A 17,104-nucleotide genomic window follows, 5' to 3' on the forward strand; every position below is an offset into this window, starting at 1 on the left:
AATCACTTTACCCACTGAATTACTTATTCATTCTAAATAAACAAGTAAAGATCGCGCAAATTTATAGGCTACTTGTTGCAACAATATCCAACGCGGTGGACAGTGACGTTCTGTTCTAGGGAGCAAGTATATTATCGCCTGTATGACCTGCAACCGTTACGTTCTCTTGGGTCTGTACCCAGTCCTGTCGCATCGCAGACCTCAGCAGGCGAAGGATAGGTTATGGACTATGATCCTTTGTAAAACGTCCTGCTGGAAACTATTCTTCTTTTTTGCGTCACACTTCTGAGTTATTGCGTGGAGAAGACGAAGCTGAAAGCGGCCGCCGTCCATATGAGTTTCTATGTTTAGGAAGACGAATAAATGTTCATTTTTTGTAGGTTAGGATATTTTTGTCTCCTTAAAGCTGGCTTCTCTACAGAAATAGGAAAACGCTGCCAATTTAGACCTGTGTCCACAGCAATCGTGTACAATATATTTTGCCGAAATTAAAAAAAAGAGTGGAGTAACACAATGCTTTTCAATGGAATAATTTTGCTACTTGAGAATGTAACGGATAAATTCAGCCACTGGTTCGGCAAAAAACAAACCCTAACAAGTTTCATTTTGTGGCTTATATACGGTCAAGGACAACTTCGGGTCCTTTTATAATTTTCCATGTAAACAAGCTTCAAATTTACACGTGTGAATTAGAATTATGTGGGTTGGCACAAAAAATCCTTGCAAAAGAATATTATTATTATTATTATCGTCCTTACGATCGGTACCACATTCAGCTTGACGAGTTTGGTTAACTGAGAACAGATACATGGTCCGTTTGGTGTAAGTAGTGTACACTAGGTGCGTTAAGTATACTGAATCTGCGACAGCCGTCTGATCGAACGCCTAACACTCTAAAGTTCCAAACATAAACTGCGGAACTTACGTGGTAAGCCACGAACTATTATAATAGCTACTAGCACTACATTATAAGTTGAATTTGGGCATTCCAGTCTCTAAATTTTGATCTCTGCGATAGCAGTATGCATTGAAATGGGCTTAGGCTCCCTGAACATGGCTGCGTTCACCATTTCTCTAAGCAGCTCTTGGAGGGCTTACATTACAATAAACCCTTGCTTGTCTAAGAGACTAGATATAACACTTAACTTTAATAACCGAGGACTGATCAATACATTAAACATCGTATTGAAGTCTGCTAAGATATTGCTTGTAAAGGATACGACTTTCTTTCACGTTACTGCTCTTACTAGTTTCTCGCCAAAGGCCACAATATTTAGTCTTTGGTGCACAGAAATGCATCTCTGTTTCTGTATGGGGACATCTATATGTACGTATCTTTCTTAAGAGTACAATAACGCTAACGTATAGCCGAAGTATGAAATAGGTTAGGTTATTAGGAGCGTTCTTAGCGTAAACGCTAAGACGTGTGTCAGCTTCTTATACTTCGCTTTGAAACACTCCGATCCTATACGGATCATAAGTCGCTACAGATTACGGGAAACGTTATTTAGCACTCCTTTAGACGGCTTCTCTCAGCAGAGCACGAAATGTCTAGACTTGAATTTGCGTGTCGTTAGTTATAGCAAACAAATACGCACTTTAGAGTCTAGGGCTCGTTAAATGGTTCGTTCAATGTTCAGAGCACAAGGCGTTACGGAACCATTTAAACTATATTTTGAGTCTTTCTGTTCCGTTTCAGCGCTTCTTCTAGCTTATACCTTTTGAACATTTTTTTTCAGCCTTCGTATAATGAGATCTCCTGAACTTACTTCCTTACAAAATCCTCTTAATAGAAGAGTGTCGTTTTATAGTTCACTACTCATCATACGGTTCGTTTATCTCTCTGGGCGTTCGTTTTCTTAGTAAGACGTATTCAAATAATTAGATATTAAACTTAAAGCCAGGAACAGGGACAGCCAGGACAAGCAAACAGAAGTACCTTTTACATTTATTGTGAAAACACTCGACGACAATAATTTAGATCAACCGGGCACAGGGACACCCGACGAACTACACTTGACAATGCCGGCAATAGTTAGCATCCCTTTGCCCCTTAAATATGATGTGTGGGCCTTTATTCTGTCATTTATTGATATCGTGCATTATCAAGCCTGTCTGCATGTATTATTAGCTTGTTCAAAAGGTCATTTCCGCGTTTGCTTTTTTATTTTGTTGTGCTACACAGCTTTTGGAAGCTCTCTTCTTTTGGCTTTTCAGTACTTTATGACTGTTCTGCCCACCAAACAAAATGCTACATAGAATTCGGACTTTGCAGCGGGTGCATTTCGCTTCCAAAATATGATACTTTCGATGTTTCCTAAAGTTAAAACCGGATTTATGATAACGAACCGTTACCGAAGTGGAAGAGGACGATTTTGCGGAAAAAAAATGTTTAATTAAAGTATTTAGAATAATAACAAATATCCTTTGGGTCTTTCATCTTTATCGTGATCTTGCATTGGTTTGCTATAAAATTCGACATATATATATATATATTTTTTTTTTTTATTACATTTATTATACAATATATTATTATAATTGTTGAATATTGGTTTTTCGTCTATTACTTTCTGAAAACTTTTCCTGTACGAAGAGGACTTATATAATGAAAGGCTTATTTTTCCAGCACTACAAGAAAAGCAAGCTGACTTATGGAACCGTGGCACGTTCTACTTACGGAGCACCATGATGAGGCTTTTAAGCTTTTACTAGAAATAATGTTACTTCAGTTTACCGAAAACCATTTGCTTTGTATCTGGCTGTTCCACGAGAGAGTATGCCAACATATTGCGCCTAGCCAACCGCATATTTTATTCAATTCGAGTTTTCGACCCGGATCTATTTATTATTTACATTTGGTTTGAGTTTTTGCTTTTAGATCTATACAGCGTGTTTCCTGCCGCTACTTATCATTTTGTACCATCTGTTTCTCCATGGAGTACCTGTCACCTTGCCTACATGTCCTTCCTGCCTTCGGCACTGTACGTGTTGAAGCTGCACATTTTGAACTTTGCTTATAGGTAACTTACACTCTATGATTCTGCACGCGAGCATGTTTTTACGCGCCTGCTCTGAAGAGAACTATCGACGTGCTCGATTACTTACTGAATCCCGTTGTGCGTCGGTTCATTATTTCCTGGCCAATATGAAATCCTGCTACTTTTTACAAATGGCAGTTGCACCCACAGTGGTGGTTAAAGTCGAGAGGCGTTTTTCTTGTTCTCTCTCTCCTCGTTTTTAAAAGAAAATCCTATGGTTATCGGTTGACAAGCTCCTTTTACAGAATAACTTAGCCATTTATGGCCACACGTAATTTGTGTTTTAGAGATGTTCATTAATTTTTTTTTTGTTTGTTGAACATCCAAGCTGTCGTTCACGTCGCATTCATCGGCCGTTCACGTCCTCATTACAACCCCGGGTCTCCTAAAAGATCGTTTCGGGTTATATTTTATAATGTTTAATTCCTCGCGGAATTATCAGGTAATACTGTGTCTCTACCTTCATCTTTTTTTAGTTGAATTAAATTTATATAAATTAACGCTAACTTATTCATCGATTTTACGCAACATTTGGATTCCAATACAAATGTGATTAAATAAAAAAGAACCGAAACAAAGCTTGATGATAATGACCTATACCATAGCATACTAGTATTCAGAGTTACCTAGAGTTTTCTCGTACAAAACATCGGCTCCGGCACTTTTTCCAACTATTCTTGTTTACCCATCCGTTATATCTATGCTGGTCTTTCTATGCAGCAGAGAACACGAATCAGACTGCTTCAAACATCCCACTTACTCGTGCTATATAGTTTATTGTTACACAATAGTTGTTCTAACTGGTACGCGTTTCTGGATTAGTATAGCGAAACCAAGCCGGGCAAAATGCAGATACGCCGCACGACCCTACCAAGAGCCATGCCTATAACACAAGCTTACATCGAGGTCACCTGAAATTCGTTGGATTTTTCCCCAGTATATAGCTACTGTACAGAGCCTACTGCTATCAAAAGGTCTCCTATTTTAGGCGCAACACGTTCCCCTGTAAACTTGATTTTTTAATCATGTTTTATGTAGCCATATATTTTTCGAACTATATTTACCGTAAAATTATTATTTTTCAGCTATTACTCACACGTCGAATAGGCATGGTTTCCTTCTAACTTTTTGCTACATCCTAGGTGTGTGTATTTCAATATCCTTTAAAGTATCGAACATTGTCAGCACTTGAGAGTTCTACTTTCGTTCAAGAATTTCCTGTAGGTTTCATGCAAATCCCTGTAGCATACATGCGATCACAAGCTAACAACGTAGGTATTAAAAATATAATTGTTCGGTAAAATTAAAAAAAAAATACTAACAATAGTTAAAATATTTAGATATTGGCTTGTCTTTGTTTTTGCTGAAGCTTAGAAAGAGCTATCGAAGGCTACCACAACAAAAGCTGTAACAATGAAACATCGACCGAAAATAGCAGAAACTCATATATTACTAGGGAACTGTTATCGCTGGCAAAAAATAAATTTAAAAATTCGTTACTTAACACTGTAAAATACGTTGAGCGGGACTAATTTCAAGGTCGAAACAAAGTTTGTGCCGAGATCTGAAAAATGTTCCCTAACAGGCTTAGGACACATGCTATTGCGGCAATAGAAGGTCCTCCTCGAAGTTTAGTTATTCCTGGACGCCTTCCTCGTAAATCCTACCGATATCAAGATAAGCACAGGTAATAAACTATAAGTTATCAGTAAATACATTTATCGTTTTTTCTATTTTGTACGTACACAGCTATTTTTCATCATCGGCTTGATGGCTTTGCTATATTCATCCAGCGCAATATTCATCATTTGTCTTCGTATTAAATCTACTTTCTTGTTATTACGTTTTCCTTTTTTTCCCGGCCTTTTTCGGGTCTTTCTTGGGCCGACTCATTATTTTGATCGAACCCCTTTAATTTTTTTGTCCTACCAAACGCAGATCAGTTTATATATATTTTCTGGTGTGTTATTACAGCTGTAGCCGCTGCCTTCTTCTGTTGAGAACGAAAATTAGACACATGTCAAATCATTAATTTTTGGCATTATATAATTTTTACTGATAGAGTAGAGCAGGTGGTTTTTAACGAAATTTATAACGATAAAACGACAAAGCGTGATTCATCAAGCGGATAGCACGAAGCAAGGGACAAAATTGCTGAAAGACAAGCAAGTAAGTTGCATTTCCTTTCATATGGAATAGAGGAATTCATATGGTCACTGGGGCTGAGCGTCGTTTTGACGCATGGGCCAGGTTAGATATCGCGATGATCCTACATATTTAAGAAGAGTTGGGCAGTAAGTAGTAAGGATATTCGGAGTGTCATTCAGTATATTGGTAATGAAAATTTGATTCTATGCTGAATATAATGTAAAGATAACATCCGGTATCTTTGATGTTAGCCATTGCAAAAAGTTATCTATCTTAGGTGCAATTTCACGTTTGAGAATCGTTCATGGATATCAAATATAAATTATGCAGATTTTTTTTTTTAACTGTCTTATAACAACTAGTCTTCCCAATGTTGTAAACAAATACTTTGCTGCACAATTTACCATTTCTGTTTTCCTTTTTTTTTTTTTTACTGTTTTACATTTAAACTTTGAAAATTTTTTTCTTTTTATTTAAGCCATTACATTTATGGTTTATCGCGGAATTTTTAATCAGATCGGTTATTGTAGTGTATGCATGTGGGAAATTATAAATCAGTTGTCTAATTATGTGCATGATACACAGAACACAATCGGGCGCTCGAGTTCGAAAAGCTCGCTCACTTAAAAGGAGCTCTAGGCGGCGCTAAAATTGACCGAACTCGTAGCTTATTTAGTCAACTTTAGAGAGTGGTATGGGGCCCTTAAGATGGATGAATAAAAAAAATCACCGTACATACAAAAAAAAAAAGTCCCCACAAGTTACTATGAAAGCTTTAGTTCTGATAAGTAATCTGTGGTATCGGCAGCGTTCAACTTCAAATAAAACATTTGATTCTACAAATGATAAAATCCCATTATGTGTAAGATGCCTAATTGTTAAAACTGTAAAGCAGTTGACCATAACTTGGGCAGGGCACAAAACTTGCGTGTGTGTACCCCCGAAGGATGTTTCATAAGGTCAAAAGAATGATAGCTTATTCCTGATTATTATTACTTACTGTTATTTTCGTTTGTATTTTATTTCAGAAGTATGGCACCTATATACGCAATGGGTATCGATCTCGGTACCACCTACTCGTGCGTAGGAGTTTTTCAAAATGGCAAAGTCGAAATTATTGCTAATGACCATGGTCTACGGACCACTCCCTCAGTCGTTGCTTTTACAGAAACAGAGCGCTTTATTGGAGATCCAGCTAAGTCGCAAGCGTCAATTAATCCAAGAAATACCGTATTTGACGCTAAGAGACTAATTGGGCGTCGCTTCGATAGCAAAGAGGTTCAGGAAGATATTAAGCATTGGCCATTCGAAGTTATCAATGAAAACGATAAACCTAAGATACAGGTAACCTTCAAAAATAAACTCAGAACATTTGCTCCTGAGGAGATTTCTGCGATGGTGCTAAGTAAAATGAAGGAAATCGCTGAGACTTACCTTGGTGTAAAGGTGGTCCATGCCGTTATAACCGTACCAGCTTATTTCAACGACTCCCAAAGGCAGGCAACAAAGGATGCGGGCTCGATTGCTGGATTAAATGTTTTACGCATCATTAATGAGCCAACCGCTGCCGCAATTGCATATGGATTGGACAAGAAGCTCAAAGGGGATCAGAATGTTCTTATTTTTGATTTAGGAGGAGGAACGTTCGACGTATCAATCTTATCTGTTGGCGATGGGTCTATGTTCGAGGTCAAAGCTACTTCGGGAAACACGCATCTTGGAGGAGAAGACTTCGACAACCGAATGGTTAAGTTTTTTATAGATGATTTCAAGTTAAAAACAAAGAAAGACTTGTCAACAAACCCCCGAGCTATGAAACGGCTTCGAACAGCATGCGAGGCAGCGAAAAGAGCATTGAGCTCGTGCACCGAAACAACAATAGATCTCGATGCACTTCATGAAGGAATTGACCTGTTTGCTAGAATTACGCGAGCACGCTTTGAAACGCTTTGTCTAGATTTGTTCAAAGCCACTTTAGAACCAGTAGAAAGAGCATTGCGCGATGCGAAATTACAGAAAAAGGATATTCACGAAATTGTAATGGTCGGTGGGTCTACTCGAATTCCGAAAGTTCAGTCGTTGCTGAAAGAGTTCTTCGATAACCGTGAATTGGATATGTCGATTAATCCTGACGAGGCGGTAGCGTACGGCGCTGCGGTGCAGGCCGCTATCCTTTCTGGGCAAAAGGACCGCGCAATTAATGATGTTCTTCTTGTAGACGTCACGCCTTTGTCACTAGGTATTGAAACTGCTGGCGGAATAATGGGCGTAATCCTTCCACGCAATACGAGCATACCCTGCAAAATTACAGAATGCTTTTCCACATACGAGGACAATCAAACAGGTTAGATTTGTATTAGTAACTTTTAAAGTTACATAACTCAAACCTAGTAAGTATTGGTCGCAAAATGACTAGCCGAAAGCACAATACTGGACATGCGTATACATATATAAGGGCACGCGACGCGAATGAAAAAGTCGGATCGACTTTTTTTATTGTGCGAATCGTCCATATTGTTTTCACTATTGAAGCACTTGGATTACAGCTCCCCAAAGCACCAGGTAATCTGAGCAGACACGTTTAGGTATTAGGAATGCCTTTTTCCGGATGTATATATACATTATGGATGCCTGCAGGGTCAATGGTAATAGGTATTTTCTATCGAGACTGCTGCAGTGCGGCTAACGATACAGAAACATAGAGCTGGAGCTTGAGTTGGTCCTCTTCTGTGGTGAAACATTCGCAGCGCAAGGCCATTGGACGCCTGACGCCTGCCTTTGATGAAGCAGGCGTCAGGCCTTGTGTTTTTTTTCGGTTACCGTTTTTTAAGAACTGGCGGATTTGCACAAAAGGTTTCTTGCGCCAACTATATACTTACTTGTGTCTCAAACAGATTTGCACAAATTTATGGTTATAGAATGGTCGATATAGATACATATCTGTTTGGAATGTATACGGAACCTTTTTGAGGACATGCCTTTGGTTGTAGCGTAGGCTGGAAAATGTCGCTTTTGAAGGCAACATGCAATAGGTGGTTCCGCCTGATATTCAATAAGAAAATTATTCACGCAGCTGCGACACCCTCGTTCCACTGTAAAAACAAATTAGTGCAACGCTGACAATCAGAGCTAGGCGTAATTAAGGCGTATGCGGGGTTCAAATCGTATTTAAGACGCAGGTATTTTTTTAACGTACAATAGAAAGTTGACCTCCTCAGTATTTAATCCACCCACGTTGACCTATTACTTAATTTCTCACACAGGTGTGACCGTCATGGTCTACGAGGGTGAGCGCGCTCTGACCAAAGAAAACCATTTGTTAGGTTGCTTCAACCTGAAAGGCATTCCACCTGCTCCACGAGGTGTTCCCAAAATTTCCGTTTGCTTTGAAGTGGATGCTAATGGCATCCTTCAGGTGTCCGCCTACGATGCCTCATCCGGGAAGAAAGCGTCGATTCGCATTACCAACGACAAAGGTAAGTTGGATTTAAACTGTCGTCAACTTATACTTCAGTACAACTTTTTTTGTTGTTTTAAGAATATATTTCTAGAACACTTGTTAGTATTTTTGGTAATAAAGTGCTCCTGTTTTCTTTTTAGCACTGCCTTGATCAGAGTACAATTTTTAGTAGGAGCTGCCAAAATAAGGAGATCTAAGTATTAATTGAAGCTTTTATAATATCCCTAATTGCTATATTAAACTATTATCAGTGTACATCACACTGAAATGACGCAACGGGGTTGACCCCGCCGTCATAATCCTTCGACCTTTTGTCAGAGGCGATATTTGTGATTACTGCAGCTTGGCATATATGGAATGGTAGTAGCAGAAGTTTCTGTAGCAAAATTACACACGAAAAATAACACTGAATTCGCCAGTGACCTCGAGGTCCATGCAGAAATACACACTCCGGCGTCAAAGAGTTGTTTCAACCGGTTTAACGGTCAGGCATCGCGAGTTGTCACGACGCCTTGTTAATCTGAGCATAATACGCAGAAGTGCCTCATTCTTTTTTTATTGATTTTTAAATGAAGGCCCGTCCAGTGGACCCAGGTTCTCGCACCCGTTAATTATTAAGTTTCAGGTGTCAGATTGGAGCTTTAGGGGTATAGTTGGGGTACTTCTTGGGGGCCAGGTGTTAGAAGGTATAAGTAGAAGAGGTAACGACATTACGCTTACACTGTACCAAGTTAAGAGAACACCTCTCGTTTAGTACATTGCGGAGCATGAAGTATTTGACCTATTACCCACTTTCGTAAAAACCAACGCTTTGAGCAATGTCAAGGATGTTTTTCAGGACAGTTTATTATCCAATAATTTGAGTTTATTAACATTTACTGTGTTAAATATCGATATGCTGCGTGGACAGCGAGTAAAAATGAACGCGTTGGTTACGCTTTGAAATATTGATAGGAAAAAGAGGCTGAATTTCTATAGGTAGGTGGTGCTATGTAGAGCCTTTGCCAATTTTTGCAGCATATAGGGCTCTTATAATTGTTCTCAAGTTGTTTTTCTACACATTTGGTTTTCCGTTCAATTTTATTATTGCACTCGTTTTGTCCTAACATTTAGTCATACATTTTGTCGGTGCCTTCCCGAAAACTTCACGGTGATATTTACGATTTGCTTTATCGTATTGGTTTTAAACATCGAAGCTATTAAAACTCTGTATTATGAACCAGATTGAATGGAAGCTGGAGGCAGTAGAAAGATTTTTCTACATTCCTACTATAAGATTTACCTGATCGATTTAACAGCGCAATTGTGCTTTTAGTAGCCGCGGGCAAAAGCTTGTTTGTTTGGTCTAGTAAGATGTACATTGTCTGTACTTAGGCCGCTTAACAAAGGAGGAGATTGACAGGATGCTGAAGGAAGCCGATATGTTCAAGGAAGAGGACGGTAAAATCAGAGCGCGCATGGAATCACGTCATCGGCTCGAAACCTACGTTTACGCTGCCCGTGACGCCATAAACGATAGCGGAAATAAACTGACTTCTGAGGAAAAGGTTGGTGTTCTACGTAATCGGCAATTTGTGGAAAAATATCCGGCTGGAGGGCGCGTGTTTTAGCCGTGTCTCGTGCTACAAGAACGCCTCTAAACTATTTATTGGGTTAAGTACTTCAGACTCTACGAAAAGCTAAAACTTTCTCAAGTTTTCGTGCTCATTATTTTTTCAAAAACATGCCATTTTTAAGCAAACAAATTACTTGAATTAGTCTCTCTAAACTTGATCACTACCAATATTAGTAATCTATTATCATTGACTATATTAAATGTCAAGTTATTTTTTTATATTTTATTTTTATATTTAATATATTGGAACACTGTGTTGACAGCAACCGAGCTAGGTTCTTGGGCTGTTACATCCGAATCTAACACTGAAATGGAATAATTACCGCACTTCTAGCAGACGAAAGTAGGGCGGTAAGTAACGCCAAAGGCGGAGCTCTGTTGGCAAAGACTGAACACAGTTAGCGTACTGCGGAATTTATCAAACTGAAATTAGATTAAAATGAATCCCTCATGAAGTGACTCCTGCTTAGAGCGTACGGTCGCCGTCGCCGTTAGGTTAGACGACGTGCTTTAATTTCTACGGCTAATTGGAGAAAGACCAGGTGGAAGGATGGCGTCGTTCTGTAGGGTAATCGCAGTAGGTTCGAACATAAGTTACATACGACTAACGTTGACTTTAACCTGCTCATTCTCGCATTAAGTCCGCCACGGAGCTTTCCCATGTCCTCAAAAAACCCTCTCATCGGCATGCGCGCATTTCACTATGAGTCATCTCGAGAAAAGTCGAAGGGTAAATTATATATTATAAGAAAGCGAATCTTCAGTAACTGCCAGAGCGTATGTGTGCACAGACAGATCTTCATTCTAGCCCAACTTGAACAACAACATGATACATATGTGCACTTCATCGCCCAATCTTGACTCGCAGAACATCACTTTGCTGCATTGCAATGGAGTATAGGATGATTCCTTAGTTCATGACGTCGCTACGAGTATCCGTTCTCTAGCTGTAAGTCTAGTGATTAAGTTTTTTTTTTTCGGTATTCCAGGAAAAAGCGAACGATAAAATTCAAGAAATGGTCGCTTGGCTCGAGAAAAATTCAAATGCGCCAAAAGATGAACTTGAGGAGAAGTTTGCCGGCCTAGAGGGTTTGTGCAAACCACTTATGATTAAAATGCACAGCCGCGGGGGCTTCGACCCACCTATTTCGGAAAACTCGTAATAGTAAATGCTACAAATTCTCTTTGAATAACAAATTAAAATAAAACATATGGCGCGAAATTGGGTAACGTGAATATAAATTGGCTCCACAGACCATCAAGAAGAGCGTCAATAAAGTTCATGAATTTCTTAATTACTTAGATATATCTTTGTGCGTTCTTAGTACAGCAGGTTTATATACAATACATCGTTTTTAATGGAGGTATCTAACTAGTCCAATTAGACTTGATCGTTTTAGATAATTGGCTTCGGGTGTCGGGTCGTCAAAGGGGTAACTTGAACCAAACACTGAACGTTGATGAATTGACTTAATAACAATGGCATTATATAGACAACTAAAACTATAAAACGACAGTGTATTGTACTTCTATAGCTATATTATTTTGGGTGTTCTAGGCCAATAAAATGTTGTATAAACCTAATTCACTATAACAGTCGTACATAATGTAGTTTCCCCATTCCCCATATCTATTAGATCTTAGTGATAATTTTATCTAGCGATAATTTTATCTAGCGTTGTTTTACAATCTGTCATGGTCTAGATGTAGACACTTCATAAATGAACTTTATTTTGTAGCAGACATAATTTTTCTTATGGCTGACATTAGCTGCTACTATTCATATATCGAATCACCTCGGACCATAGGACATTACAACGCGGGTGGTCTAGGGGAGTGCCGAGGGCATAACTAACCCCACCTCAGCCCTTTGCACGAACCTGCGAAAAGCAAACCTGCATTGCGGGGTGTAAGCTATGATGTGGAGTGCTATATGGCATGTTAGTTTCCATCGGTCTGTTGCATCGGTAAGTTATGGACCTACAATGCCCGTGCACTTTGTGCACGAGGAGGCGTGCAAGACGCCTTGTTTATTGCAATGGTTACAGCCGCCCGAACCACCCACGTTTTAGTGCTGTGGTTACAGTCACCCAGCTATCGCGAAAATGTTGTTTTATGCGTGCTAGTTGGTTCTTTTTGCACACGGTTACGCTTACTGCGACCGCCGTATTAAGTGGAATAAGAAACCAAGGAAAATGTTTACACGAAAAATCCTTTTGGCCTTCAGTGCGTACTTCGTCCAAGCTACGAATAGGCTAAAGCAATGTACGGAGCGCGTAAACGCAGGTGGCTACCAACTAAGCTATCTCGCTCGGTATAACAGATATATAAATCATCGATAAAATAAATGGCAAACGGAAAGTTTCATAAGATAAAATAAATGGCAAACGGAAAGTTTCATAAATTTCATAAACATGGGCATGCACTTTGACTATACCGTTATCCTAGACCTCGGTATCCTAGTTGAAATCCTGCGGGCTATTTGTATGGTTTTATGCTTCGGTAGAGCAGTCGGGGCTTTATCGAAGATTCTTATTCATTCAAAATTGCACGGTTCTTCTACGATTTTATTACCCTATATTGCCGTACCGTAACGTGAAGGATACGTTGGAAATTATTCCACGTCAAAGTAATGTCAACGAATGGAACGAGCTAAGAAATAAGAGCACGACTGCGAATCAGACATTTATTCACATGTGATAATATATGCGTACGTGCACATAGTATCGTAATACTATAATTTTCGTTCGTTCTTTTTTCGTCTGCCTAATCTGTACAGATAGTATACAGCGGCAGTGCGTATGTACACATGGCCAGCTTAAACCAGTTACACGAGTTCTTGTACAGGTCATCTTGTTGTGACTTTGATGAAAACTGCCACTGAAAAACACAACGGCTGCGGAAAGATAATGTATCTCCTATCCATTTAATAGATGTTACTTAGGGGTGTATGTTTTTTCGATGATTACCTGTTTGTTTAGGTCTTAACATACAGATGACTTCTTGAATTGGTACGCGGTACCTTGGGGTCGTCAGCCAAATTTCTGTGTCGTTGGACGTTCCCATGCAAACAACAAACGGTCAGCGATTGCAGATTTGTGGAACAACACACACACACACGCACACACACACGCACACACACACACACACACACACACACACACACACACACACACACACAGTACATTTGGGATCATCCAAACATATTCTGTGTCAGAGCCGCAGTGTCTTTTTTTTGTGTGAGAAAACTGTTAGACAATCACTTGGCGTCAGTACTGCTGTACATGGCCTATTCATGTCGGAAGTTAGGAAGCCGTATATAGGGGTCGGGGCGCGCGGTTCTTAGGCATAACAGTTGACGAAAAGGGTTCGGTTCTCCGATATTTTGGCAGAGACGACCCATCTGATGGGACGCTTTTACAGGGCTGATTCTGCTTAGTTGAAAGCTGTTAAATAACGGACGCGGTCGATATAGACGGGGTATCCAAGCGGTGGGTCTGCTGCTTGAATTGCAAGATTACGCAATAGCCACGGATGAGCCTGAATTGAATAACGTTCATCGTCATCATTAGTTATGTACAATAACTCAAGAGAAAGTGTAGCCCAGATGGCATCTACTGTCGGCCCGCTTAGCGTGCCCACGTAAACGGGCTCGTCAAGTATCAGGCTCAGTAAGTGACTGGTGTATACGTCATCGCTAGCATCGTGAGCGATAGAAAACATGTAAGGGATCTCGTCGGTAACGCATTTGTTCCACTGAGCGGATCCTTCGATCCCTATGAACCAGCGAGCATCGTAATCTCTAAGTATGCGAGCGAGTTCTGTCTCTGTTTCAGCTTCGCCAATAATGACTGTGTCAACAGCCAGCTTCGTAGTGTATTGGACAGCTTGTCGGACCAGCTCGTGTAGATCGAGCGGTAGCTCCTTCGCGTACTTGCCATTAAATGCTTGGTGGATTATGCTGGGACTAAGTGGACCATCAGGAAATACTGCCCGATAACAGAAATCGCACACTTGACGGTAATCGACGCACAACGATGGTTCCTCTGCGACAGCCATGACAATGTCAGGAAACGAACGACGAATCTGAAATTAAAGTAAGCAAGCAAGCATCCTGTAAAAATATTCGTTGCAAGATTTCCTGGGAGCAAAACACCACAAGCTTGAGTCAAGGCCGGAGTTGGCATTTTATTTATTACTGAGTTTATGTATATATATATATATATATGGCGGATTTCATTATGTCAAAGATATTAACAATAATACGACGACTTGATTTTTTCGTGGCACATTGTGCATGATTCGAATAGCCCGCTATTGGCTGTTCAGCTTTTTCGAAAGGTAATAGCCTCAAATAGCGACACTACCGCTCTACCATACAATTTGACGAAACAATCAACAGCCACCGCATGAACGCCATACTATTTTGACAGAAGGGTGTGTGTTGTCACTTGAAAATGAGCTAGGCACGAAATTATTCACTAGTCGATCACAATTCAACGAGGTAGTAATTAGTTAAAGCGCTGCTCAGCATGTTCCAGGAAAATGGTCAGATTGGCACTACCACTGCTTGTGTAGTACCAGCCTTATCACACACCCATAGAGACGTAGGGGACCTTGGGTCCACGAAACTGCCGGGGTGTCTTTGCCTACATCTGCTCGACCGTCGTAGACGACAGTTGAATTGTACCACAATACCATAGAACTTTTTTGCATCGAACTTGAGGAAAGTCCCCTTTCTACAGTGTTTTAGAAACTAGCAAAAACAGTTTTGTTGCATCAGAAAGAAATTAAGACTGTCGATAATGAAGCTGAATGCCATATCGCCATAGCCGACGAAACAATTAAACACAACATAGGAATTGCTTTTGAAGACGATGATGTAATTAAAGACTGCATGGCCTAGGTCCGGTGCCTGTTTTTGCAACCATGTCATTTGGGCAGGCTACTCTCAGCAGCAGCTGCTGGCAAGAAGCAACCTTGAACCTTAACAGTTAGCCAGTAGTAGCGGCCACGCTAATCGTTTGCCAAGCCGCTGCGCTTACTCCAGATACAGTATAAAGGCCGTTTAGCGGTGTAGGACTTAGTTACCAGTGGTAGAAGCGACAATTCAACAACGAGACGAACTACCGCAGTTCGCAAGGATTGCTATCTCGTCATGCTATAGAAATATTTGTGTGGTTCTCCTTCAAATCAGATTCGAAATCTAGGACCAAATTAGGCACAAGCGATGCTAATGACGGTGGTGTTATATAGCTTCTGGTGAATCAGAACGATGTTGAACGTAAAAATTTTGACTCGCCCATGAACTATTATCAAAATTGCAATTGTCACGTCATATTAAAATCCTTTTTAGGTTGTTAAACCTCACGCAAGGGGCAATTGTGTCAAAGAAAAATCTGTCCCAGTTAAAGCTTACATTCGAAGTTGCTATAAGGCACATTGTACCCGAGCGCCGAATAAGAAGATAGCGTACGATATAATCGGCTGACTGCCCCAATTGCATCATGGGGCCACCTGGTAAAAGCATTAGGCGCCTCAGCTGTCTGCGTTACTCACCATGTTGAAGGGCTGTCAGTGTATTTTCAACGGTACATCCACCGCAAGAACTGGGTATCGCTTTTATGTGAAGGACCGAGTTATTGTAGTGCGTATCTGCCAGCTTAGCAACAGCTGTTACAGTAGCAACGTCAATGTTCCAATAGTTGCGGATTTCGTCAGTCAATGGGGCATATACCACGAAGTTCGCATCAAACACCTGTGGCGGCGCAACATCGGCCTTCGATAGCTAACAGTTGTCCACAGCAATGTGCGGTTCCGGAAGAGAAGAACCGGCCCATGCGTGTTTCAGCCGGTGGCATGTCTAGGGCAAAACGTGCATAGGGAGTCATAAAATGTACCCATACCACGTGTGTGTGAGCCGCAAGCACTACATCGCTATGCATTTTGTATGCGTTGCAGCCTACTACGGTATGTCACAAGTGAAGTAATCCATCCTGCCTCGTTAAACGTCGATTCTATTGCTCTCCCACAACGCATGCTGAAGCACTCCTTTAGCGTCAACCAGGTTCCTGCGCCAAATTTTGATCTTATCTGGTGAAATTGCTTATGAACCTTTGGCAATAGCAGCGGGCATCACGTGCGCATACATGATACTTATTTCAGCCAGGTACGACTGATCGCTATTCAGGTTCATATAGCAAGGGCCAAGTGATAATGGTTAGACGACTCGTTATATCATGATGATAGGTTATGCAATTTTACTACGACAAAAAAAGGCTATCGAGTTAATCGATAAGGCAACAGTATCGTGCTAATTCGGCTGTTTTCAATCGTACGGGTTGGATAAGGCCATATACTTTCCGCAGCAAGCGGTTAATCCAATATGTAAACGTAGTTCCTTCATAGAAACCGGTTTGTCTTTGGATCGTTAGTCGAAATATTCGAAAATTGGCGGCTAAAAGTTCAACGTTTGCGAACACACTGCAAACTGTCATTACCGTTCTCATCGGGTGCCAATTAAACGCTACCTTTATCTGTTAGGCGACGCCTCACACGACGGTTCATACCGTAGTCGCCTCTATCAAGTCGATCTCTACAGGCGGCAGTGGGTGGCTATGCGCTCATTATATCTGAATAGTAACTTGGATTGCGCAAAGCAGTCACGATCCCGTGTGACACCCATCGCGCCTGTATTAGCTGTTCGTTTAGGGTCACTGTAAGACTCTGAATCGTAAGGAATGAACCGTGCGTATCATTGTACTGAAAATTCAGCTTTGTTTATTGCTGGAGGGAAAGTACTGCTTTTTGAAACCGCAAAACATATGGTGTGAGCAACAGACC

General features: G+C 40.6%; 2 protein-coding genes across 10 annotated transcripts in view; one reads left to right on the top strand and one right to left on the bottom strand.

Moving 5' to 3' along the window:
- Positions 1 to 5,047: 5,047 nt before the first annotated feature.
- LOC111245946 (heat shock 70 kDa protein cognate 2-like) lies at positions 5,048 to 11,569 on the top strand. Of its 2 annotated transcripts, none has more exons than XM_022794988.2 (5): positions 5,048 to 5,207; positions 6,215 to 7,530; positions 8,450 to 8,662; positions 10,021 to 10,193; positions 11,251 to 11,569. In XM_022794988.2, exons 2-5 carry the CDS (start codon positions 6,219 to 6,221, stop codon positions 11,422 to 11,424), a joined length of 1,872 nt encoding a protein of 623 aa, XP_022650723.1. In that variant the 5' UTR covers positions 5,048 to 5,207; positions 6,215 to 6,218; the 3' UTR covers positions 11,425 to 11,569. The 2 variants fall into 2 exon arrangements, with proteins under 2 accessions (XP_022650723.1, XP_086835843.1); XM_086979717.1 differs by lacking the exon at positions 11,251 to 11,569 and adding an exon at positions 10,903 to 10,996.
- A 1,364-nt stretch (positions 11,570 to 12,933) lies between these two features.
- The window catches only part of LOC111245945 (pecanex-like protein 4), a 41,316-nt gene continuing 37,145 nt past the window's right edge, over positions 12,934 to 17,104 (bottom strand). For all 8 annotated transcript variants that reach the window (XM_086979710.1, XM_022794986.2, XM_086979713.1 and 5 more), the window contains one exon: positions 12,934 to 14,347. In XM_086979710.1, coding sequence (XP_086835836.1) covers positions 13,697 to 14,347 — 651 coding nt within the window. In that variant the 3' untranslated portion in view covers positions 12,934 to 13,696. The remainder of the gene's footprint in view (positions 14,348 to 17,104) is intronic.

This window comes from Varroa destructor, unplaced genomic scaffold (assembly GCF_002443255.2).
Source record: "Varroa destructor unplaced genomic scaffold, Vdes_3.0 BEIS01000002.1, whole genome shotgun sequence".
NCBI lineage: Eukaryota > Metazoa > Arthropoda > Arachnida > Mesostigmata > Varroidae > Varroa > Varroa destructor.